General features: G+C 40.7%; 1 protein-coding gene across 2 annotated transcripts; it reads right to left on the bottom strand.

Moving 5' to 3' along the window:
• Window positions 1–362: 362 nt before the first annotated feature.
• On the bottom strand, window positions 363–27686 carry fyco1a (FYVE and coiled-coil domain autophagy adaptor 1a). Of its 2 annotated transcripts, none has more exons than XM_030785931.1 (18): window positions 27639–27686; window positions 26550–26651; window positions 25348–25454; window positions 23786–23911; window positions 22001–22107; window positions 18045–18188; window positions 17003–17096; window positions 13693–16188; window positions 13406–13498; window positions 11860–11978; window positions 10813–10980; window positions 9187–9339; window positions 7906–8135; window positions 6170–6317; window positions 4796–4891; window positions 3735–3945; window positions 2697–2806; window positions 363–2011 (listed from the first exon to the last, which is right to left on the bottom strand). In XM_030785931.1, the coding sequence occupies exons 2-18, from the start codon at window positions 26608–26610 to the stop codon at window positions 1936–1938; spliced, it is 4539 nt and encodes a 1512-aa protein (XP_030641791.1). In that variant the 5' UTR covers window positions 26611–26651; window positions 27639–27686; the 3' UTR covers window positions 363–1935. The 2 variants fall into 2 exon arrangements, with proteins under 2 accessions (XP_030641791.1, XP_030641790.1); XM_030785930.1 differs by having other exon boundaries at window positions 26550–26654; window positions 27639–27652.

Below are 27686 nucleotides of genomic sequence, written 5' to 3'. Positions count from 1 at the left end.
CAGTGTCCGTGACTTTCCCAAATAACAGTTCAGAGGTGTGAGAAGGCTTTTCCTACGGGTACGAGGGCTAGTGTTCGGGAGTTAGTGTTTGCATATTAAATAGAGGTCAATTACATGGGTTGAGAGAGTATTCTGTTGTATTTTATTGTCATCAGTGTGTTTTTATCTTCACTCTTTCAATTAATATATCTACCTTCAGTCCTCTTTTACAAAACTAATTGTTCTTACTTCTGCATTTATTTAGTCGACAGTGTTGAGACAAACAACAAATTAAGTTTTTTTTTTTTTGTCATATTAAAACCATGACACATGAAAAGAAATCAAAGCATTAGCAGTGGAGGGAGTGAAAGAGAAGAAAGAGAGAGAAACTGAATACATGACATTTTGTCTGGTCTCCTCTTTTTCTTTTGGTATCACTTTACCCCTTTTCTAACAGGGCTTCAAAGGAAGTCGTCCACACAAAATGACTGATGCTCTCAAAGCACAAAGTAATGTCCCCCACCCATGCCTAAGATTCTGTTTTTCAAAACATCTGAAGACTCTACATAGGAGACCAATGCTTAGATAAAAGTTTGTCTGACATTAAAAAAAAAGAAAAAGAAAAAAAAAGAAAGAAAGAAAAATGCAGCAGTGACCGGTGGTCTGCACTCTTGTCAGAAGTCAGGACGTGTCGGACACAGAAGAGTTTGTCTTTGCTGTGTCTTTGTAAGGTTACATCGCTGGTTGACAATATCCAGCAACTTCCGTTTACTTCCCTCTTCCCATTTTTTTTTTTCCAGGGCTCTCTCTCTCTCTCTCTCTCTCAATAAATGCAACAAATATATGATTATAGCTTGCTTTAACTGCACAGAAGAGAAATGTAGTGTCACATGATGGTGTATATTTCTTAAGCTCCTTAAACCTCTTGATAAAAAAAGTTTCGTTAATCAATCAAAAAAAAAAAATACAATAAAATCAATTTGAAAATGAATCCATTGTTAAAATTTTCTTAAGCTAAAACATGATGGAAATACAGAAGGTAGATCCTAGTTATAGAAAAACCTGTTTGTTCTTGGCAATAAGAGCTTATTTTTCATATGAATTGTAAAAGTGAAGTTATGGTCCTTTGGCTTGAAATATTTTTTTTTCCAGAGATAAAATGGGTTGACTGGGACACTGGTGAATGCACAGTTTATCAGTTTGAGACGTGTGCACTACACAGCGTGTTTTCCACCTGAGTCTTGGATTTGGATGCATCACAAAAGGCCAGCAGACTTTTTCCATCAGTAACATAAACACCAGAGTGTCTCACATTACCCTCGTCTTTTAAAAGAGATTAGGAAATGACTTCTTCCTCACTAAATGTCCTCCTTCGTTCCTTCTTCCTTCTTATTGTTAATCAAATATACTTGTAGCCCAAAATGTACCTTCGGCTATAAAATTAGATTTAACAGGGACTAAATCACCCGATAACATTTTACCCATTTGACACTTAGTCAATTGACATTTCATTCTCTATGATAAATGAGAGCCTTCTGCCTCCCTCACTAATCAATAGTTTAGTGTGACTGAGGGGGAGAAAGGCCATTGCACTGCCTCATATTTTGCCCCATAACAGAGGGTCAAAGTCAATACATCCTCAGCTATGTTAAATCTCACACTTCAACACCCAAAAAACACAGTTCCTCTGCTAAAACACATTGCACTATTAAATACTTCACTACAGGTAAATATAAAACATGTGATGCTATCTCAGGCGCACAACACACAAACACACACACACACATGCACTCACATGCACGCACACACACACACACGCACACACAAGTACAGGAACAGATTAAAGTGATGAAACTTAAAATGATTGCAAAGACTAAACTGAAACAAATAAACAAACAAAAAAAAAAAAATTCTTGATCGGTTGTTAAGAAAACCTGTACACACAGGCCACCCTGCCTAGGGGAGGTCACTTCCATCGTAGATTACGGGTTTCTCAACAGTCAGGTGGTACAGGACTTTCTTTGAGATGAACCTATGGATGGAACAGCGTTATGAAACGTGCAATATGATAAGGAATAATACCCATTACTGTTTCATATGGACACATACATTAATGTATGTTTAAATCATTATTAACACTACTACAGCCCAGAGCTGCTGCTGCACAAACTCTACAGTGCTATGCATGTCAGAGGATGTGGTAGCCAATATAAAGGAGAAACTCCAACCTTTTTTTGACATGTTATCACCCAAGCGTCAATGTTTGTCACTACCACAAATGGTCTTTTTGAACAAACGCTCAGATATTTACATTTTTTGTATTTTTCTCCAGAAAATGCTCATATTCCACACAGTTCTTACAGCTTCACAGATAAACCATGTTCACCAAATATAAGAACGTAAATAGTGCAAAACCACTGATAAATAGTGGTGTACTCAAACAATAATCACACTGATAATTAAAACACAATGAGGGAATGCTAAAAATAGGCTTATATATATATCAGCAAAGGTGAAATTCTCCTTGATATACAGTCATTTCCATGCAGTCATCACTTCTAGTCATTAGCCAGTCAACTGAATTATCCTGAACTTATTTCATAAGCACACTGTAAGCTACATACATACATCACAAAGAGGCGTAAGCAAGTAGACTTGTTTCAGAACAGACCATTGTAATGGTAAAGTAATGTAAGTCTGTGTCATTGTGTCAATACCTTGAGAAGGAGTTGTCAAAAATGAGGGTATAGATTCCTGGGTTTCGGGCCTTCAGCTGACCCTGAATCCTCTCCTTGTGTGAGTTACACCGTGTCAGGGGGATCAAAACCTGGGGACAGAGACCAGAGGAAGACAGGTTTACGCACAGTTATGAAATACCAGTGCCTGCAGTGTTGTCTGCTAAATGTGCTTTAAACACACGTGCTCTAGATCCCCTTGTCTCTGGTTTGTCCGCCAGGGTAAACATTGTCTAATATGTTTCCTCTCGGACTAGCAATTCCTACTATACCATGAAATATAGCCACACATGCTTCATTTAAAAACAGAAAATACAAAGAGACTGAAAAACAAACAAACAAACAAACAAATAAATAAATAAGCACAAAAACAAAAACAAAGTAGAGTTTGCACTTGAGACTGAACAGGTATTAATAATCAACCTGTACAGCTGAGCAATTCATTCAGACAGGAAAGCAGAGTAAAATACTCTACAGATCATCTGGTCTGGCTTTTTTTGTGCTCCATTTGTGACCCTGACCCATCCTGACTTTTTTACACTTGGATAGTTATGGTTAATGGAACTTTCTCCAACAACAATTTCTTTTTCTTTTCACCTTGAATAAGACTAGATTAAAACTGCATACCATTTTTGGGTTGCCGAGGCAACCCCGTATTCATCTAGATAAAAAAAGACCTCATGTAGAGCTTCACAATGGATTCCTAACAGCACCAGTCTGGTACCTTGCTTATCTGAGCTATTGTCTTGAGCTAAACTTTCCTTTGACTAGATCCAGACACTTTAAAGATCTTCTCCACTGAACAGCGTGTCTTCAGTTTTTTAGGGGAAAGGAAATGAATCAAAAATGGTCAGCAATAGTAAACTTCATTATTTTCAAATTTCACAGTCTGTTTAAACACCTCAGATGTTTACAGCATTGGAAATGATCTTGTAAGTGAGATTTAAGCAGAAACAACTCATAAAATTTCAGTGGAGAATGACCCTGAGAGCTTGTTTTATGTGTCTATGGTGCGGTTACCTTGGCCTGCTCCACTGGGGTATCCTGCATGTCTCTGTACACCACGCTGAAAGAGATGCTCTTTGGCTCGGATGAAAACACCCAGCTGATGCTTGGGCAAGCATCACACACAGTAATGAGGATGACACTGTAGGAGCTGGACTTGACAAACAGCTCACGGGAACCGTCGCCAAACTCAGTAATCTCATCCACACTCAACGGGACAGTCAGTCTACAAAACACATAGCACCACAACCAGTTGTCATCATCATCATTGTCATCATCATCATCATCATCATCATCATTATCATCATCACTACCACCACCACAAGAGCTGTTGGTCCTTGTTTATATTCATAATGTTGATGCCATTTTTCTGATATATTGAAATCCACTATGTATATCAATGTGCAACTTTAAGATACTTGATACTGGATTTTTAAGACCAATAGTACAACATGCTGCTTCCATCCATCTCCAGTGAGACCAAATATGAGAACAGCGTCAAAAGATTACAGATTATATAGAAAGCCATGCAGTAAAGACAAATATGTCTTTCTTTCTTTACCTATTTGACGCTTTGGGACAGTTATTTGAAACCCTGCAGTCAGACAATGTCATGATAAATCAATATCTCTTACACTATGGTTTACATCATTACATAAAATTTGTGTTTTGGGGAAAAAAAAATTCAAGTGTTTCCCTGAAGAACTGCCTAAAGTACCAATACATGTTGAGTTAAGGGTTGTAATGCGCCCATATGTCAAGTAGTGTGAATATCCTCTAAGCCCACACAAAATCATAATACATGAAACCTGAATTACATAAGACATACAGAACACACAGCACCTATGACTTGTAAGCACTGGCATCATGACATTATGATCCTAACACTCTGAGGATTAAAAGCTTCACCCAGGAAAAGGCTTTTCTCTTCTGTTTTTCTTCCTCTTTTCCTCTCTCCTTCTAATTCCAAAACAAGAAATAACTCACCGAAAGGTCTTGAAATCAGCTCCTATACGACCACACGAGAGTGTGTGTGTGTGTGCGTGCGTGTGTAGGAGTTATGTCTGTATACTAACGTCAGTTCTCCTGTCTTGAGAAGGTTTATCTCTGCATCCTGCACGGTCGTCTCTGTCTCCTCTTGGTCATCGGGGGTCGTGTCTCCTGAGAGATTTCTGGAAAAGAAAACAAACAGAAGCTCATAACTGACAGAGATCTGGGCCTGCTGGGAGGACTGATTCATAGAGGCCATTCTGGGCAACAGCCATTTAAAATATGAGTAAACATAAGGTTTTTTTTTTTTGTCCAAACGGGAGAAAAAGAAAGAGCTGCTTCTACTTTGTTATAAATGCTTAAAAAAACACTTGCAAATGACTTATATGTAAGAAAATGAAAATGTCACATGAAAACCTTAATTGGTTGGTGTCATTGCCATGGATTTTTGATACACTGACTTTCCAGTTTTAATTACAAACTTTCTTGTGGGCTCTTTTTGGTTGCTTAAGACTCCACTGGCTAATGAAATCAGCATGTACTATCGTTAAGTCAACAAGATGCAACTCAAGAATCATCTGGAACAAACAGGAGAAAACAACATCACTCTTTGATGTGGATTCAATCATAGAGCACCTCAGACAGACTGGAGACAGGTCTGTGAGAACGACTGTTACGTAATTCCCTTTAAAGCAGGTATTTATCTGAGGAGCACCGGCTGCTATGAAAATCAAAGTTATGAAACATCGCATAAATTCACAGTCATCAAAATTCCCACTGCTTCCTCGAATTATTCTCCGATTTTTGCTATCGTTCATTTGCAATCATTCCAGCAGGATATAAGTGAAGAGAAAATGGCTAGACTCTGGCTGTTTGAAAAAATTGTGGAACTGGAAAATGAATCGGAAAAAACTGAAGTTCTGGGCTGAATATTAATGGATGACCTACCCCAGACCAGATTGGCCAGGTGAGACAGGCTAAATGAGTCTCTCACACAGTAAATGTAAAAAATCTAATTCACTCTTTCAAGCTAATTCACTCTTTAAAAATGAGCATCCAGATTTGATTTTATTTCATCGTGAGATTACTTGGGCTACCCTTAGATTTTAATTGATTTTTTCTTTTTTACATTTGCCTTAATTTAGCAAATCTCTTCCTAGAAGTTATACATCATGTGTCTCTCTGTCTGTGTGAATGTGTGTATATCAGTGACCAAGGAGTCAGTGTAGTAGTTTTTGACTGAATGACTGTGCGTGTGGGTACATATGTGTTAGTGCAAATGTGAGTCAGTGTGCTGTCTTTTGGATGAATGAGAGTGGGTGTTCATATTAGTACACAAGTGAGTCAGAATGGTATCTTAATTGAATGAGAGAAAGAGCGTGCGCGTGTGTGTTGATTAGAGCATGAGGAGCTTGTGTGGTATCTTTTGACTGTGTGTGTGTGTGTGTGTGTGTACTCACTGATCACCAGTTGGTCTGCCCTCAACCTCTCCTTCCTGTGAGCCAGTGGTGGTACGTGAGAGAGAGTCGCTGTCATAGACACCGTTCACTTCTTCCTCTGTAATGATGTCAAACGCATTGTCGTCTTGCTTGGAACTTGGATCTGTCACTGCACAGTGGGAAAAACAGGAACTGATCTTAAAGTGTTCCCATGGTTACAGTAAACCATTAAACACAGCATATGCACATTTATGCACTAATTACTTCACCCCTTAAACTGTGCTTTTTAGTCTCTGGGACTCTTTGTTCTTTCCTCTGTCACCTCAGGTCTCCTCACATCGCTAATGCTGCTTTGTGACAATATCTACCGTGAAAATGTTATACCAGACTGGAAGGATTGTTGAAAACCATCTTTACTGCATCACATGGACAGATATTAACAGTATACTTGGCTAATACAATCCATTTAGAGCAAATCAAATGGCCAAACACATTTTTAAAAATGAGACTAAGCCAGCTGCTCCCGCTTTCACTGTCTCCTTGTCCTCTTTTCACCTAATCTGAATGGGTAACATACATTTAAGGTGTCTGGAAGTATTTCTGGTGCCTTGGCCCCTAAACGTCCATTCAATTTATCCAGGATGTGAGCAATTGAAAAGAATGTTATTACAGAATACTGGAACTGGGTCACTCACTAAAAGCCTCTTTTAGTCTCAGAATCGACACCTCGGTTCAGTTTGGGTGAGTTCGATATTCAGACTACTCAACGTGTCTCGAAAAAGCAGACAGAAGTATGTTATGGAATCTGTCAAGACTTTTAGACAGGAAGACTGTGAACCCAATCAATACATGACAAAGGACCCTGAATTGTAATGACTTCTTTTTGAGGTGAAATGGTTTTGGAGTACACTATGTCTCTTCTCTCTTAATTACTTTAGTTTAACAGTGATTCATGGCGGTGTCCCTAACAGGCCCTACCTCATTTTGTCCATTTCAGTGACGAAACAATTACCTCTGAGACTGAACATTAGTCTTTAAATGTTGAAATGGAGAGCCTTCAGGAGAAAGCCTTCTCTGAAAAGATTCTATGTATGTCCATCTGTGTACAAGGAAGTCTCTGTGAGTTTATCTATACATTCACCTCCTGCAAACAAATCATGTTTTTTAATGCAAAATATAAAGGTCTTGGCTACAGCGCAAGTGTAAACGAGAGAGTGTGTGTGCCCACTCAGCTCTGATATGGTATGATATATGAGTTTGTACAGACTAGTCTTGATTGCTGTGTGCATGTTTGTGTGTGTGTGTGTGTGTGTGTGTGTGTGTTTGTTTGTATTTGTATTTGTATGTCTCCTCACTGGTAATGTTCCGTGTGGGTTTGCAGGATAGTGTCCGTGCCTGATTGCTGATTGCTCTCTGTGTGTGTGCATGCGTGTGTGTGCGTGCGCGCGCCCGTGTGTGTATGTGTATGGATGAGTATGTATGTGTGTATGCGTGAGTGTGTATGTGTATGGATGAGTATGTATGTGTGTATGCGTGAGTGTGTATGTGTGCCCATGTGTGCATTAAACACCCCCTCTCCTCAGCAGGAACCCTTGTGAGAGTTTGCAGTATAGCATTTGTGCCTGATTGCTGAATGATATGAGTGCATACGTGAGCATTTGTGTGTGTATTATTGATCTCACCTGTAACCCTGGGTGTGGGTTTGGAAGGTGCTGTTTGGCTGGATGGGTGTGCGTGCGTGTTATCTATCTCCTCACCTGTCACCCTTGGCGTGGGTTTGTAAGGTGCTGGTTGGCTGGGTGGGTGCGCGTGTGGAGGTGGCGTTGGCGGGGGTTCAGCCGAGCCACTAAGCTCAGCTTGAGTGAATCTCTCAGTCACAGCGTTGTGTTGGCCATAGCACTCTCTGCAGCATCTCTCCTTCTTCCCACTGTGCTTCGTCATCACGTAATTATTACTGCAGTAGTAACAGAAGATACGGCCACACAGCCTGGGCGCAAAGACACCAACACTCATGTCAACTAAGCACAGTATCATAATGAAATGACTGATGACTGACATGACAAAATGCATGAAAAGAAGTGTGTTTTTAAGAGCACAATGAGAAGACTGAGTCGTGCTGAAGAGTAGCCGATCAAGGTTCCTCAAGTGGGTAACTACTAACCCGTTAATGCCGGATGCAACGTTTGCGTGATCCCTTTAAGACCGTGTTCGACGTTCACATGCCTCTCCCTTTAGAGTCGGATACGATGTGAGAGCGTTTTAGATGATGCCATCGTTTTCAAGACCCGTGACCGATGAAATGCATCGAGATTCGCTGAAATACACGTGGCGAGGAAGGCGAAATGCTTTGTTTGTTTTAGCTCGTCTTAGCCTCTTAGTCTCCATTTGGACCGCAAAAACGTTTCTAAAGTCGAGCTTCAGACAGTGACAACGGCTGACGACCTGAGCGAGGGGAGCGCGTCGTCAGCTGTCGTCAGCAGGAAAACAAGCAAAGCATTTCGCGCTGAGAACAAACAAACAAATGAAAACAAGCATTTCGTCCTCCCCGCGTGTATTTCAGTGAATCAGATGCAGTTCATCGGTCACGGGTCTTGAAAATGATGACATCATCTAAAAGGCGCTCACATCGCACCCAACTCTAAAGGGAGACGAATGCAAACGCTGCACACAGCTTAAAGGGATCACGCAAATGTTGCATCCAGCCTTAATGGGTTAAGTGCCAATACCCCCAGGTACCAATATGAAAGCAGCTGTGAGCATTAGATTAGAATAGATTAGACTCAACTTTATTATCATTGTGCAGAGTAAAAGTAGAAAGCCAATGAAATGAATGAATATTTTTCTGCTCTGTGTCAGACTTATATAAAGTAGAGAAGCAAATTACATGGAATGGAGGTGCATTTTACCTCTCAGGAGGGAAACTCTGAAAGGCAGCTTTGAGTACACTTTGCAAACAGGTATGCATACTGTGACTGCAAGTCAAGTCAGATAAATTTGTTACAGATTGGCCTTCTCATCCCAACACAGACTGCACGTACCTGCAGTGATGCTTGCGTAGCCACCAAGTGAACTGGCCCTGGCAGCCCAGACAGTGAGTGGCTTCCTTATCTACCAACCACCACTGCTCGGCTGCACGGAGCTTCTGCTCAAACTCCAAAGCATCCGTCTTCTGCCACAGAGCGTCCTTATCTCTGCAAGATGGAGAGAGACGAAGTGAAGTAAAGCAAATAAACAGAGAGAGAGGGAGGTTCAGAAAGAGGCGAAAAGAAAGAGAGAGAGAGAGAGAGAGAGAGGGAGAGGGGGAGAAAGAGAGTGAGAGAGAGGGGAGAAAAAGAGAGAGAGAGAGAGAGAGAGAGAGAAAGATGTAGTGGCGATTGGGGGGGGGGGCAATACAGTAGAAAACGCAGCCATTAAAAACTCAGTCATTAAAAACAGAGTTTAAACTTTGGTGAGTACTCCCAGTCATTTTCTCTACTAAGTGACTAAGTGCTTCCCTGTAGGAGTCTGTGCATTAAGCGAAAAAAAAAAATCACATGTTCTTATCACAAGTGAGCAGACAGTTGAGGAAGATGCAGACGGGGCAGAGCGCGGAAACTGAACGGCCATTCCATTGGATAACATCAGAGGTCCACGCTGCCAAAAATTGGTTGAGAGATGGGTTCACGGAATAGCACGTTTCTGTTGATAATAAAGGTCTGATGGGTATGAGTCATCCATTTGGCAACTGGCTATATCACAGCACAGCCTCAAGGATGTTTTTCATGGATATTATTTGTATCACTCTGGTGTTGCTTTTTGATTTAATCTCGGTGTTTATTTAACCTTTTTACCCAGTTTATGCATGCTTGCTGAGGGAAATTCAACTGAATTTGTCAGACCAAAACGGGGGTTGATGAGGCAAACAAACAAATTAAGCGTGAAAAAGGACAAGCGGAGCATGACAGATATGCTGGCTGTGTGTGTGTGTGTGTGTGTGTATGTGAGAGTGTGTGTGTGTGTGAGAGTGTGTGTGAGAGTGTGCTTGTGTCAGTGTGTGCGAGAGAGAGAGGGAAAGAGACCCCCGTAGCTGTTGCTAAAGCAATTAAAATAATCAAAAGACAGCCTGCTGACTACTGTGGGGTGGGCTCAGGGGCACATAAAAAGATTAAACTGTTCCCTTTTCTCTATTTACAATAAGAGAAAACAAACCTCGTACTAGACTCATGGAAACGCTAATGATTATCTGAACACACTCAAACCAAACTTGCTGGCCGGAGGTGCCACAATAAACTCAAACACATAGACACACACACCTGACTAGATACAACAGGATATAGGACCAGCGTATCTAGGAATCTGGGATATAAGGCCAAGATATCACAAACAAACAAATTTAAGTCTCCATCTGTTGGCACCGTTTAATTTTACATTTTAAGTTACAAATAAACAGAACATCAGTTAACTAACTGTGTCATAGCTCAAATCCACATTTTTACATCTATCAATTGTTTTCCAATGTATTTCTACAGAGGAGGTGAATTAAGTTCAGAGGCTTCACTACTTGGGGTCGGTACATGCAGATTTGGTGTGCTAAAGGTCATGGCCTGGCTGGAATGTTGTGTGATGTATGACAGGATGTAAGTCAGAGTTTGTCGGGGCACGAGAGACGTCTGTGCACCCTTTACCTGATGAGTTCAATTAGCCGCTCCTCCAGATTGGTCTTGGTACCGCAGAGCTCCTCAATCTCAGCAGCCATCTTCACTTTCTGGCTTTGGCTCTCGGTCAAGACCTGGTCCAGCTGCTTTTTCAGTTCCTCCCTCAACTTCTGCTCATCTGACAGAGCCACCTCAGAACTGACAGAAAGAGACAGAGAGAGTGATTAAACTACAACTCAAACTGTATTTCCATAAAGAGAGACGAATCTGAAAGATAAGCACGTAGTGCATGTTTTATGAGGATTACCGGGGTGAAAACAAGGTAATGCAGTGAGTAGGGTGTTTGTCTTTATATATGAAATGAAACTTAAGTTGTTAGCTGCAATTTTATTGTGTGTTGTGTGTTGCATCCATGGAGAGAGAGGGAGGGATGCAGAGAGAGGCAGAAAAAATTAGGAAAATATGGCAGTAATGTAATAAATAATTAACTCATGACTGGAATATATCCGTTTCCATTAGTATTTCTTAAAGGTAATTCAGACACAGCAGATACCTTATAAGATAAGGCAATTCAGAATAGGCAGACAGCACAGGGTGCTTTTGAATTTCAGGTGCAATGCCTCATTCTCAGATCCTAACCCCATGATTAACTCATTTAGATCATTTATGAACACTGATGAATGCTTGTCATCCTTCCCCCAAGGGAAATGCTAATGGCACTCGAGATCTCTATCTGTTCATGACTTGAGGATTGCACAATTTTCACCCTAGCCCATGTCTTCTCTCAGCACACACATTATTTCTCTAGTCCCCTGATATTCTATGTTTTAATATTTAATAAGTACCGGGTAATATAATAATCAAAGTACAGTAAAATCTGAGATATATTAATAGTTAAGTACAGGCATATTGCTTCCTTCACTTCTGGCTTGTATGAAATAGAGTGCTCTTCTCTGTACCAGTAACTTACAAATCCAGCAATGTGGAGAGTTATTCTGTATTCCCTCACTGTGTGTGTGTGTGTGTGTGTGTGAGTGTGTGTTTTAAATGTAAAAGCATTGACATTCTAGAGCTGACCTCTTAATGCTCCCTTGGAGCCGCTGTATTTCACTCTCCCCTTGGCGAATCAGCTCCTCTGATTTAGTGATGTGTGAATCTTTCTCCTCTATCAGATGAGAATACTCTAGGTTCATCTCCTAAAAGAGCCAAAACAATTCATTCAGACAAACAAAAAAATGAAAACATGAGCAAAACAAAACAACCACAAAAAAGATAAATGCTTTATTTTTTACATATCACATTTATGGGTTTTTTTTTCAATGTCATAACTAGTGTAAGAGAATTGCTTGCTATCATTAAGGATTATAAAAACAGTACAGTGTCAGTGACAATGTTCTTACATTTCTGTAAAAGGATTTTAATAACAACTAATTACAAGGCCCCATTCACGCTCATGAGAAAGGCATCAAGATCATTTTGCTCTGTTTTTGAGCCCAAATCGTAATGAGAACTGCACGATGTGCTGTCCTTTGCTAATTATACCATTTCTCCTCTGCAGATAGCCATCCTGGTCTCTCCGTGTGACTCATATGAATTAAAATCTTCGGAAAAAAAGACAGACCCGAGTTTAAGTTGACTCCTAATGTCTGGCTAATTAGCTGAACTGAGTTGACTGTATCGTCACAACTTTAACAAACGGTGAGCTGAGTGAGGTTTGTGAGAGAAATTAAAGCCATTCAGAGATGACAAAGATCTTGTTGAGTCACACTCTAGGTTTGCCCTGCGCAAGATAAAGACCATTTAATCAAGACTTTATCACACTGACTTGGGGGGAAAAAAAAATACTTCACAGAGAGAATGCAATCTAGACCCTCTAATGAGGTCAGAGAGAGTGTCGGCCATCACTTCTGCTCTTAAACCTGTCTCTGAGTAGCTAAGAGCATGATACAGAAAATGCTGGTTGTAAAAATAACTAAATAAATTGATTCTACAGAACTTTTTAAAACAGTGCTATTAATACACAGTACATCTAAAAACATCCCAGAATTGATCTGAGATTAAAGGATTATTGAGAAAGTCTCCAAACACACTTGAAACGCAATCCAATAATGTTTTCATCAGTAAGGCGTTTCCATTAAATGTTGAGGTGCATTTTTTCAAAGCCATATAACATGCACTTACATGCACTTTTATTCTGTAGAAAACCTTGCAAAATAACCATATTAACAACATTTCTTAGATGTACTGTAATATGAATCATATCTGGATGCATTTACAGGCAGGGAGTGTTTTGGCTGAAGAAACAGACCTACTGTGTCACAAAAGGGTCAACTTCAGACATCATTCCTCTGAGTAGCAAATAGAGACCCAGAACCCTCTAATATCTGTCAAACATTGCAATCTTCTCTCAGATTCTCAACTCAGTTCTCAATACACATCTCAAATGGATCCACTCCACTACAAAATCATGTGTGACTCTGTGTGTCTCTCTCTATAAAGTGATAAGAGAACAGCGCAGTTAAATTACTGCGTACATCATAAAACCCTATCAGGAGTTTAAAACGAAGACACATAAGGTCACTTCAAGGATCTTTATGAGAGAATTGAAATAACATTGACAGACCTCTAACTCAGACACTTTAGTCTGCAGACCCACTGTCTTCTCCTTCTCGGTCCTCAGCTGAGCTTTGAGACTTTCCAGTTCTTCATTTAAACCCTGTATGGACAGACATATAGACAACCAACAAATAGAAATCAGCTCCAAAACTACTTGTAATCTGAAACTTTGTGTTGTAGAAGGGGGTATGAGAGTGGTAGAAATTAAGCCTCATATCCCTGAGATTTAAGCCAAGAGAACAACTGTTTACTCAAACCCCATCTGTCTGCATGAGTGTGTGAGTGGATGGCTACCTTAATTTGATTCTGGAGGGTCATGTTCTCTGTGCTCATTTGGAACTTCACGGCATTGACCTCCTCTCTGCTGGCCTCTCGTTCACTCTCTGCCTTGTCCAGTAGCTCCTTCAGCTCCAACACAGTTTCTGGAAGCTTCTCTGACTGTTTCAGCTCCTCCCGTAGGCTGGCATTTTCCTGTCGAAGGGCAGCCAAGCTGGCATTCAGTCTTTCTGTCTCTCTCTCAGTCTGCTCCTCAAGCTCCTGGATGCGTGAAGCCTCTTTGGCCAAGCACTCCTCAGCCTCCTCACGATCGGCCGTCAGCCGGCAGATGGTCATCCCAAGCTCTGCCATCTCTGTGTTGGCCCTGTGGAGCCCTTCTCTGGTTTCAGCGATCTCCAGGGCAAGCCTCTCGTTTTGGACTTTGAGCTCCGCCAGCTCTTCCCTCACTGAGGCAGCCTCAGCTGCTATTTCAGTCCTTGCAGAGCTCTCCCTGTCGCGCTCAGAGGTTACTGCCTCTTCACGTTCTCGGTATTGAAGCAGCTCCGACACATGGGTTCTGTTCAGTTCTTCTGCCTGATTCTTCAACTGTTCTGTCAAGGTTTGTAGCTCCACACAGGAGGCCTCTGTGACTTCCAATCTGGCCTGGATCTTTAGTTTTTCCTCTGTGACACTCTGGAGCTTGGCCCTGAGATCAAGTACTTCTTCTTGGAGCCTGGAGGCTTCCTTCATATTCAGGTTCAGTTGCTCCTCAAGAAGGGACACTTTTGAGACAGTCTCCTGGGCCTCCTTAGCCTGGACTGCGCTCTTTTCCAGCTGGGCCTTTTCGATGGCATGCTTATGCATTTCTAAACTGTCAATCATTTCCTTCTGCTTGGTACAGGCTCTTTCAGCCTCCTCTTTCTCAATCTCCAACTGTTTCTTCCTGGATGTCAGGTCTTCCACTCGTCCCTGAAGCTCCTCACAGAGCCTTTCTTGTTCCTCCAGTTGGGACGTTTTGTCATGCAGTTGCGCCATCAGGTCTGCTTCACTGCGTCTTGAGATCCCCAAGCTCTTCTCAAGCTCAGTGATTTGGCCATTGATGGCACGCAGCTCCCCCTGCATGGTAGCAAGTGAGGTCTTCACAGTACTCTGCTCCTCCTTGAGGTCCTTGTTCTCCTGCTCCAGTTTGTGGCATAGTGTCTCTGACATTTCAAGTTGCATAATAGTCTTTTGGAGCCTTTCATCCAGGCTTCGGTTCTCCTCACGCAGCCGTTTCTCCCTTTCGTCTACAGTGACTTTGGCGTCGTCAATCTGGCCACGCAGCTGTTTCTCAGAAGCCCTGAGAGAAGCCAGCTCCCTCTCTATGGCACTTTTACTTTCCACAAGCTCTTTATTAGTCTCCTCATTCCTCTTTATTGTCTGCAGTAACTTGTTATTCAGCTCCATGAGGCTGCTGCACTGGGCTTTGTAGTCTTCCACTTTTTTAGCCTGATCCTTAATACTGGCCCCCAGCTCAGCCATGCTCCCTGTCAGGCTCTCTGTCTCACTGTTCAGCCTCTTGGTGTCTGCCTCCAGATGCTGATTCTTCTTGGTGATAGAAAGGAGACTGTCCTCCTTGGCTTTGAGCTGCACCTTGAGGTCTTGCACCTGTTCATCAAAATTCCTCTTCATGTTGCTCATCTTCTGCTGTAGGTCCTCTTTTTCCTCCTGAGTCTTCCTTCTCTCTTCAGTTGTCTGTTTTTCCCACATTTCCAGAGAGCTCTGAAGGTCTTGCAGCTGCATCTGCAAGTTGCTGGCTTCCTTCTCCTTGACTGCAAGCGCTCCCTGAAGTTTATCGATTGTGTTGTGCTGGTCTTCCGACTGCTTTCGCAGCTTGTCTCCCTCTTCTATTAGGGCTGCCATTTTTGTTTCCATGTTTCTTAGGTTTTCGTCTTGCATCCTTACTTCTTCTCCAAGTCGTTCTGCCTGCCTCCTCCGTTCGTCTCCCTCTGCTACGGCGTCTATCCTTCCTCTCTCTGCCTCTTTCAGTTTGTCTAGGAGCTCATGTATCTTCTGGGCTGACTCAAAGTGGCTTGCTGCCCGTTGGCCCTTCTCATCCAGCACTTCATCCAGCTTAGCAAGGAGCTCCTCATTCTTCTTCTCTGCTGTGGTTAGTTTCTCCTGGAGGGCCTGGTGGGAAGCCTCCCTAACGCTCATACAGCCCCTTAGGTTCTCCAGTTCATGGGCCAGGGTTTGTTCCCTCTCTCCCAAAACCCTCAGGTTCTGCTCAAGCTCCTGGTGGTTTGCCTGGGCAGCCAGCGAGGTATCTAGCTGTCTCTGGAGCTCCACTACAACCCTGCGGAGTTCAGAGGCCTCTCCCCCCAACTCCTGCACACGGTCCAAGAGCTCTCTCTGCTTCAGCTCCGACTGGTCAAGCTCTAGACGCAGTTCTTCCACAGTGCTGACCCCCGAGTCATTAATTCCGCCTGGGAGCGACTCGTTCAGGTCGGCCAGTGTTCCCTGCCCATAGTCTGGGCTGCAGGGAAACTCATGAGCCTGTTGCAGGTTGAAAGGGATTGAATTATAGAATCAGAGAACGATAGAGAAGTAAACAGACAGACACTGAGAGAGAGAGCTAGATGGATGCTATTATGGGCAAATGAAAAGCGATAAAGACATAAAACTAGAGGGTAAATAAATTGCGGAAAAGGGTAGAGACAAAAGGATGAGATTAGAGGCGGTGGAATGGAGAGAAAGAAAGATGTGGGGGAAAAAATTGGGCAGATGGCATTTGGGTGGGTAGTAAACTGAATTATGCAGTGAAATCAGAGAGGGGATTGTATTGTATTCATCTCAGATGAAGACAATTCTGCTGACAGCAACAAGAAAAATTAAAATGCTAATAAATGAGTCAAATGTGACAGTGTCATTTTTAGAGAACAATAAGAGTGTTGCATATACCCAAACTACAACACCATTGCTGAAAAATGACAGTACATTATGTCCAGTGAGGGGGGGGGGGCATAAGAGCTTTCACCATGATTTAGATCAAATCTGTGGCAAACACTGCCATCTAGAGACATGCCAAGTAATGTTGTTTAGCATGTGGTAATGTCATAAAGTTTAGCATTTGGCAATGTCTTAAAAAAGCAAAACAAAAAAGCCTATCAAGTCATGCTTAAGAAAAATAATAGTTAGGAACTTTTTACTGTATCATTCAGGGCAGAATAAATGAGCCTCCACATTCTGAACACGTACACAATATTTCAGCTTAACGCATGACAAGTGAAGACCTGAATATCGGCTTGTGTTTGTGCTCTTATAGAAACAAATAGTGAATGTAATCCATAAATCCTGAGAATGTAGGTACCTGTGAGTAGGAGCTAGCCAGGCTGTTGATGCTCGAGCTCCGACTCGGAGCCTTCCACATGTGGCTGGGTGAGTTTGTCATACCCAAGGTCCTCCTGAGATGCAACAGCATAAATCAGTGTCAAGTCATCAGTGTGAACTTTGTTAGGAAATTTTGTTTTAGTCTTCAGTCTTTTCATCAAAATTATAATTAATTTCATAGTAAATGAGCACCATTGTGTATGTATTTAATTTTTCCACATAGCACACCACATTCAAACGACGGAACTAGTTCATGCCTTAAGTCTTAAGTATGTCAAGATAAAAACCAATTTGATTAACCCTGCCGATGACAACACATTCACAAGTCAAATTTATTTTCAACATGGTTTCACGTAAAATCAGATAAAACAAACACATCGTTCAAAATAAATTCAGCTATTTTGAAACAATATGCAAACATGATGCTGGAGTGATCTATACACGATGCCTTCGTTCAAGAAGCTTTTCTTTTGGCCAGGTAAAGAGTTTGACAAGCCATAAGCATGCTGGCAGAAGTCATCCAATGTATGAGAACAACGTAGAAGATAATTATCTCCTGTCCAGTGACGAGTATGCATTGACACAGCTAGGATTTTGCAGAATGGATGCATGCACTTGTTTGGACAAAGGGGAAAAATGTTTTGTGGAGTTGTGTCTGCCAGCACTTGGGGAGTTAACAATCCAGTGAAACAGGTTCAGATGTCTATAAGATGGCCAAGTCAACCTTTCAATGCTTACACAAGGGCAAAACATACAACCTGGATCTGCTGGTATAAGGTGGTGGGTACACTTTTCGTATCCTACACAAACATAATTTCTGCATAAGTGTTCTAACACCCACAGTTAATCATTAAGCTAACACACTGACATGCATATGTGTACACATGTATGTGTGCGCACATCTGTGCACACACACACAAATTACTGTTAATTATTTGAATCTGTAGTGGATAATGGGCAGAAGTATGCCTTTATAATGCCAGCATAAAAATAACCACTGACATAAATTTCTCTTCATTTACCTGGCAAATGTAGGCCAAGCTGAATCGAGGTCATGACCCCGGGAAGCAACATCGAACTGGACGTCATTTAGCTCATACAGGTGGTTGATTATATCCACACACAGGTGGGGCTTCAGTAAGGGACTGCGTGGGTGGTACCAATCACTGTGAGAACACAAACAGAGCGTTTATGACACAAATACAGAAAAAACAGCTCTATTAGTGGAGTAATGATGGGTATTAAACAGATATCTGAAGTATTTAGCAATTAAAAATAGTTTAGTGAAACAATTTTGTAGCTCCGTTACAAGTTTATTATTAAAAAGTGTGTACTAGCTCATCACTATGTGGAAAATTACAATGAAATATCTTCTTAATACAATTAAACATTTGTGATGCCTTATGACACTTTATGAAGCATGAATCACTAATACTGGCTAAGCTTCACCTGGAATTACACTCATATAATGTCCATAGATGAGGACATAGCCTATTGCAAAGATAGTTTAAATAAAAATCACAAATGTTAAAATCCCTTAAAGTCATCAGCAGAATATGCCGATAATAATGTGTTAATATTCACCTCTATCAATGATTTAAAGGTGGAACTGTAAACGCTATTCATCTTAGAGTTTATTACATTATTCACAACTGAGTCACGGTCTTTTAATGGCTTCTGGAGAAATCCACTGTTCTCAGTTAAGCCTACATCCTGATCAGTAAGCTGTAACCACTTTCCCTTAACCGCAACCACAGGATCAAGCATTTCCGAACCATTTTCCGAAAAGCAAAAGCGTGACCTCAGTTTTTTTCTCTTTACAGCTGAGTTATCTTTCAGTTCCTCTTTTTAAGATTTCTGTTGTGCTGTTACGATGAATGTGTAAGTTATTACAACGTACTACTGGTAAAATAATTTTTTTTTTTGCCATGTCATTTTTTCCTGGACTGAGCCAAAATGTTAATTTTAAGTTTGTTTCAAGTACAGCTCACATTGATTATTACAGTAAAAATTACACTCTGTACTCATCAGCAACAACATTACCGGTGACTTTAGGCTAAGTTGATTGAAGGTTAATTGTTACATGTTTGACAAGGTCAAACATATGACAATTAACCTTCTTTCAAAGAGGAATATTTAGGAAAAAAACTGTCAAAAAATATTTAGGAAGGAAAGTGATAATTCTAATGCTGTCGCAAGATAAAGAGGGAAAACAAACATAGCTTCCTTTCAGCTTGACATATAAAACCAAAACTTTTAATTACTGTAATTACTACATTAATATCAACACTGCCAAGAAAGATTCAGTAATAACCACATTAATAATCAGGGCTCATTAGCACACAAATTCATAAGCTCTGAAAGACTGATTTTCTGTCCTCTGTTGGGGAGAGAGAAGTTCATGGCAATTCTGGTGTGTAAAAGGTGGTTATGAATTTAGTAATAAGAAAACCAAGTCTGTTCCTTATTCTTGAGTTTGAGTTCGGATATGTTACTTTGTCACCCCTCAGTAAAAGTGCAAAAGTGATTTGCATCATTTGAGGGTTTTTAAAATTTCTGTCCAGCTCCAGATTTTTAAAGTGACCTGTTTTTCCATCATGTCGCCATTGAAAAACTTAGTCTCTGGTCAGACAAAAGGACTCACAAATCATTTCCTGATAATAGTTACTCTGCACTACTCACTTTCAATATGACAACTTTGCAGGGACAATCAGCACACGCGTGTCCATATTCCATCAAGACTAAAGTTAAATATTTATTTAGAGTGATTGAAGACCTGGCCTTGTCTTAGAAACTCTTACAGTATTTCCTCTCCTGGCCTCTTTGTCCACTTTACTCAACATCTGAATAATATGCATTCATGAGTACCATAAAAACACTTGTTAGAAACTACAACTGTTTTTACCCAACGAATGAACATGGCAGGTTACTAGGAGAGGGTCAAGCATTCTGTTAGTGTAGACTTGTTTTGGGGCCACAATGTGAATATACTTCTACCTACACTGAGAGATGTGGATTAAGCCAGTACATGGAAAACTGCATTTCAATATCTGCTCTAAATATCCGACCTACAGGGGGAGATTTGTCACCGTGTTTGTTGGACAAGAAGTTCAGGCCTTTTTGGATATTAAGTTAAAGTTAAAATATGTACATTTGTAATGGTACACACAGCATGTTCTCTCTTCTTTTTTTGTACCAGAGCTACTCATGGGAAAGGGCAATGACATGTTTACACAGTGATACAAGCAGAACTGGAAAACAACAGTGGAGAAGTATCATTAGGGAAGAGAAATTTAGGGCTTCAAAAGTAAGTCTAACTAAACACGGCATCACACTAAGAAGGAAGAAAAAGTTTACTGCAGCACGAACTGCATAAATCTAGGCTAACCACTGACATTTGTTAATGCAAAGGTTTATCTATAAAGAAATAAAGACACAGTCAATCTACTACCTGTTTTTGGTCACTGATAACAAAAGGTGAACAGATTAAACAGGCACGTGTGTGTTTTATACAAAAGACCAAAAAAGAGTAGTCCTAAAGGCCACATGCAATTTCTATTGTGTAACGTCAAGTTCTGGGACAAGGAGATATGGCTTTCTTTTGAACTTCACTGTTACTGACTGGCCTACTGACCTATCGTGATAGATTTTTCCAGTAGGCTCAGCCACACGCTGATCAACGCTCTGTAAAAGGTCGGTTTTGAACAATTCAACCTCATAGTTTCACAAAAAATGGTATTAGTGACAGGGTGAACTGTCACATCTGAGAAAACACACCAAAAAGGGGGTGACTATATATTTTGGATGAGGGGCATTTTCTCCACCAACCTTTGTTCTGTAAACACTGCCACAGACATTTTAACTGTGGCTACAGTCCACAAAGTCATAAGCGCAACTTTACAGATCATATGAACCATCTGACATGTCAGTAATGTGATGCTGCATGTCTATTCTGGGAAAAGAAAACTGTTTTAATGGCATTTTAAAACTTGCAGGGAAAAACTTCAGATATTTCCACTGAGCAGTGTGTCACAAACCGGTAAATTTTGCTATTAGTGAAACTGAACTCATGGAAATGATGGAGAGTGCTGATCCTTCATGTTTCAGCCCATGTTTCACTGGCCTCTAACAGGTACTCCATCTTACCCCTACTGCCTTTCAGTTACAATTGAAAATAGTTTAATTACCTGAGTAACCTACAACTTTTATAATCTATGCCAGAGGTCCTAGACCCCTAAAATAATATTTGGGTTATTCCAAGTATCCTACTCAGGGATGCATCAGCAGTAGATCATTACGCTTAGTGAATGACCGTACATCTCTCTGGTGGCTTATCTGGCCCTCACCACCTCACCACATTAAGTGCTGGCGCACGTTTTATTCTTTTAGCAAAGTCTGCCTTTAACTACATGGAAGTATCAAGTCAAACAAAGGTCATTTTTTGGTCCATTCTATGTTCAGAGTGCATGTTAATGTTTTAACATCTTAGATCTGGCAGGATGTATCTCTCTGAATTTCAGATAGCTATTTTGTCAGCTCTAAAATAAACCCGTAAGCAATTCAGAGGGACATACAAAAAATGGTCCACAGCTCATGTTTCAGCACCTATTGTTTCTGTGACTTTATGCGTCTGACACTAATCCAGACATAGCGGGTAGCAATAACCCAGCATGTGCTCACAAGCAGAAGTACTTTATTTGTTTAGTTTTATCAACTGATCCAATTGAAGGTTGATGTAGATGGCTGAAATTGGCTCATGGACTGTGTACTGTACATCCCTGTCCTCAGAACAAGTGGAAATTATGCATTATACAGATTCCTGATTTCTGTTTATGGAAAGAAAAAGTTGAATGGGGATCATATGTGTTTTTTACAACAGAATTACCCAAACAGTGATTGACAGGTGAAAACTTTTGGACCTGACTCACGGAAAGTTAATCTGGTGAACTGTTTTTCACCTGACTCATAGACAGCTTACCTGGTGACCCTCTCATTCATGAGACACTGTTGCAGGGTGTCGGCCAAACGCTGATGCACCAGGGAATAGCGAATGAAGGCTCTGCCCTTGCCCAAGGATGTCTTCAGCTACACGAGAAAAACAAAGACAGCTGGGTAAGTATAAATAAAGGTACAAAGAGGATGTGTGAATGCACTGCAGAAATGAGGGGCAAGAAAGGGGCGTGGTCACACCATGGTTTACTGACATCTGTGACTCCCTGAAGTTTGTCCGCCTCAAACACAAAACCACTAGTACACCATACTGCAAAACTACATTGTGCGTGCATGCATGTCTGTGTGTGTGTGTGTGTGTAATATTGCCTTGACATTGTCTTCTGAGACAGGTGCTCTTGTTAAATAGGAACTGTGTGTGCACTTAGTTATAGTGAGGGTTTGCCAGAACAAAATGTTTCATTGGGCATATTGTCGTCACCCAAAACCAAAGAAGAGGGAACTGAGATGATGTCTACTTTGTGTGCGTTTTTTTGTTTGTCTGTATGTGTGTGTGTGTGTGTGTGTGTGTGTGTGTGTGTGTGCGTGTGTGTGTGTGATTTCAGTTGACATGTATCTAGCCTGCTGATAAAAGTCAAACTGTTATGAGCATCTACATAAATGAAACATAAAACATCTACGACTATAAAATGTGGCATGCCATATCTGTCTGCAAGGCTCTGAAATAAAACTGCTATTAGGTTTCAGCAAAAGTGTTCAGTTTTTAACTACTAGAGCAACATTCTTACACCTGGGCCCTGTTAATCAGAAAAGTATCAACCCACAAAAACTTAAGAAAAAAAAAGAAATGTTTTCTCCTTTAAGGAAATTCAGTGTAATTTTACAATACAAAGAATTAGAAGAGATGTTGATTTGAATGTTCATTCTGATTAGGTTTCAAGTTCAGAATTTCCGATAAGTCTCTGGTTTTAAATAACTCATTCTAGACAAACAAGATCATTTTATGGGAAAATAAATGATGGTGTCTGCACTTTTAGTGGGACCACCCTAGTCAAAAACATGCATGCGGAACTCTGCAGAGGTGCAAGAATCAAAGAATAACACAAGCACACAACCACAAAGCTTGCATCATATTTTTCGCTTTGTGTAAAAGTTTCCTGCTGATACCAAAGCTATTTTAAACACCATATAGCACTGAGAGTCCTACCATCGAGCGATGCCTATGATTATAGACATAGTACAAAAAAAAAAAAAAAAAGGTAGAGCTAGGGCCCACAGAAATACAGCTGTATTAGTCTCAAGCAGCAGCAGGTCTACATCATCCACTGACATGCCTTTCTCCACTTTTATATCAGCAGCAGTAGATCTAGACAATCATATTAGACAAAAAAAAAGAACGTAGAAATCAAGTCTTTATGTAAAGTATGGTTGTAAATGCAAAAAAAAAAAAAAAAAAAAAGAGCGAGAAAAAAGCTGCCTTCGTTTCATATGAAAATGAAACAGCAGCATTTAGCTCAAAACTGTTCTGAAATGCGAAACATCACTTTCACTAGGGAATTAGAGAAGTTACCTTAGGGGTACAGGAATAATTGCATCTTATAAAGAAACGAAACAGCAAGTTCATATCTGACAAGGTTATTTATTTTTTTCACCTCATTTTTAATTGGAATTCATAATTTTATTTCCTATTTTCTTCACTATAGTACCTCTCTCTTAAATGTCTTTTATACAACACTTGCAGCACTAGGTAGTGGTTTGCTTGCAATTCTGCGAGTCTGTGAGTCTCAGTGAATGGTACAGCCATTTCCCATACCTCTGGAATGGACTTAACAAAGCGGATTCCATCATTGGCTCCTTTGACTTTGGCCAGACAGTCGCTGAAATAGTCCCAGTAGTCTTTTCTAGTGCCCAGAAATGTTGTTTTCTCCTTTTGGCCAAACTGCACACACAATTCAGATATATTACAGTTTACACTGATGACAAACACAAAAAGCCGTTTCACTAGCATACTCTAGCAGATTCATATTTCACACCTAACTGGCCGACATTGAAAAAAAGATATATGTAGTGTGTTTCATTATGTGGTTATACTTAAAAAATTAGGCAAAGAGTAACATAGAGTATATATTTTACACACTCCGTTTTCTTTGATAAAAACAGAAAACCAAAAAACCATAACGAAACCCATAAAACTCTTAGCAAAAACCATTAAAAAAATCTTTCACACATAGGTCAAACTGTCATAAAGAGTTAAATGAAATGTACATTAGGCAGACTCCCCACATCTATAATTATCAGCAGACTCGAAGGCCCCATGTCTTATGTCGGTGAGATGTAAAAAAAAAAACCCTAAATAAACTACCCACAGAATTGTTCTAACGTCTACTGTCCAGTCTGACTTGCATCGTGAGAAAAAGCTGATGGTTTCAGGTTATGCATCCGACAGAACATTGTGCAGTGAGCCCAACATAATTTCACACAATCTGCAAAACATTTGATTTTAAGGGGAAGATGTTTCCTCAGCCAGTGACAGGAGAGGCTTTTAAGATTCCCTTGCAACAAAAATACTGGGTGCATAATTACGTGTCCAGGGATTTTAAGTACGTACAGAAAGCATCAAGAGCTGTGAAAAGTAGAACATCAGATTACAGAGGCGGTATTTATAACCAGGACCATTAAAGCTCATTGTAATATATCATACTGCATACTGCAATACCCTACCACTGATAGAGTCAGCAACAGGAAATGAGCCTTGTTTTGACAAAAAAACATGGTTTGAACAAGGAGGTTGACAAGACACTATTTATATATTAAAATGTACTGGTTTATAAAAAATTATGTACCTTGTCTGACAGAGCCAATTACAATATGCATGTTTATGCCCTTGGTAAAAAGACTGATCTGTTTCATTAAGTCTGGGAATCTTGCTAAGCCTTTGTGTCTTTCTATAAGAACTGTATATTCTCTACCTGATGTGTCAAGGGACTGTCACTGGTTTTAGGTCAGACCTAACAAAGATTCATGAGAATCAAAACATTGTCTGTTTGTTTGACTATCACTCTAAAGGTGTCTGGAGTGCAGGCTGTCATCCGTCCTTCCTCATTTTCAAAGCCTCTGTCTCCCTACTTTGTGTGCAAGGAGATGCGTTAAAATGGCGACTGTCTTACAGTAGATGTAGATAAACAGAAATCAGGTTGTTATAAACACGCGCATTTGCAATAAGCAAATGAGTATCCTCTTTGATAAACACTTGCTGTCTGAAGTGGGTTTTATTGTTTTGATGCGACTTCTGAGTTGCATTTCAGTTGGGTATATAAAAAACCAGAGGTTAGCTATTTTTTCTCTCTTAAGCGAGTCGTAAGAAAAATAGCTCACCTGAAGCAGGTATTCCAGTTTGTAGGAGAACTTTTGGAGGTTAGGGCTGTCATCTGTGATTGGCTCCCCACTCTCCTTATATTCCTTTGTCAACTCTGCTACAGCATCTGTGGATTAGAGAAAGCAAGCAGTCAGAAAACACACACACACACACACATGCACACGCACACTCACAGGATCCACTTTCCTTGTCGCCTTCTTTGACTAGATCCTTTGAGACACATACATTTATAGTCAGAGAGAACCAATGAAAGCTGCACTTAAGTGCTGCCATCTCTGAAGTCTAATGGAGTACAGAGGAAGTAAAAAAAAAAAATACAATTACAGAAAATGTGTCATTCAAACTATCAACTTTGTTGCCTTAAAAGCTCTTCCACTCCATCACACTCTTGAGTTCTGGCAGTTATCACATTATCACTTGCTCTGTCTTCTTTTTCTCTCTTTTTAAACTTCATCCTTCTCCTCTACATCCTCATTCCCATCCCTCTCTACAGACTCATAACCCACTCTTTCCATCTCTTCCTCTGGCCTATCCCTGTCACTCTCTCCACCATGACAAATCCATGCCCCTCTCCTCCAGAAACATCCTCTCTTAATCTTTCCTTTTCTCCTGGGGCTTTCTTTCATCTTGTCTCTGCCTGTCCCCTCTCTTTCCATCCACTTACTCTATCGTCTCTAATCTCGTTTCTCTTCACATCATCTCATCCTTTTCTTGGCCCTCTCACTATCCTGTTTCTCCATGTTGTTGCTCATCCCATTTTTGGTTCTGGAAGAGAAAAAGTAAACACGTGCCTTTGATCCAGCGCAGAAACTGGAAAGACACCCGTGAGGGGTGAGTTCTGACCCTCATGTCTCTCTCTAACTGCATCTCTTTCTCTTGGAGTTCTTCCAAAAGCTATCCCTCAACACCACCAATACGCGATTTGCTTGATCAAAGCCACAAAAGAGCTGACGGCAGACAGTGACATGAGCAGTGCTCTCTTTCTCTCTCTCTCTCTCTCTCATGTACTCTTTTCTCGCTCTCTCTTGTTCTCGCTGTGTCCACACAATAGGCCTCTGCTGATCTCCCCCAGTCACATTCATATAGTGCATGTTGCGTTTGTCACCAAACACACACACGCACACACACGCGCACGCACACACACACACACACACACACACACACCACACACCACACAGACACACACACACACAAAGAGTACCTTGTAAATCTCTCATAATCCTCTGTAGCTGGCCATCCCCAGGAGCCACGCCAGTTGCCATGGTACTACCCACTGGGTTACGGGGTCAAACACAGTCACGGTCTGCTGAGTCAGAAAATCAGAAAAGTTCAGGGGCAGCAGAAACAGAACATAAATGTTAGCTCCCTTTCTTCCTCCCTCTTTTTCACACACACACACACATGGATACAAATGCTCCTGTGGCAGTGGTTAGATTCACTTATGACCCTGTAAAGTAACTTACAAAGTCAAAGTCTTATTAAAAACATGATGTTGTGGGGCTGATCCTACAGGGAAAAAAAACTAGGCCTATCACTTAGGCTTATCACTAAGAGCACATCTTGTCTCAGCGTCGGCAGACATTGATGAAAAGGTGGGCCCTTTGAGGATGAGGATGTGCTGGGTGTGGGCGGAATGAACAGAGGTTAGGCTACAAAAACTGTAGGCAATGTTCCAGGTTTGACAATTTCAAACAAGAGCCGATTGAACTGTTGGGTGTATTAGACCTCCATGGTCAACAATTTTACCATACTGCCCACCACAGCCGGAAGAGATAAATGTCAATGCTCATGGAACCAGATCTTGTCACAATAGCAGTATTTTATTCGAGAAGTGACGCCAACTAACAGAAAGGATGTGACACAAATAGAGAAATTAGCCACCTGGAAACAGGCGTGTGGGTTTCATTTCAAGGTTTTGTCAAGCTCTGTGAGTATGTTCAAAAATATTTGTTCATGCAAGCTTTGACAGATTAGGTTTACAATCGTTGTCTACGATGATAATACATGAAACGATTTAGGTTATAGCTATGGGCATAAGCAACCGAGCGTATATTCGCAACTCGTAAAATAATCGAAACGAAAAGCAAACCATGAATTTGACGAAATCAGCATAGCCTACCATGGAATACACGATGGCCCATGAAAAACCATCGAAGTCGCCTCAGCAGGGCCTTTTACTAATATTCATTACGCAAATGCTTTATAACAATACTCTTAACACTATAAAATGTATGCAAGTACGAAATCACAGAAAGATGTTCTCAAAGACATAGAAGTAACTTTGACATACTTAAAGGTCTGAAGCAGTCCACATAGTTTACATAGGTGAACAAACTTG

The sequence above is a fragment of the Chanos chanos genome, chromosome 10 (genome assembly GCF_902362185.1).
Source record: "Chanos chanos chromosome 10, fChaCha1.1, whole genome shotgun sequence".
NCBI lineage: Eukaryota > Metazoa > Chordata > Actinopteri > Gonorynchiformes > Chanidae > Chanos > Chanos chanos.
This window is presented reverse-complemented; position numbering and strand designations above follow the sequence as displayed.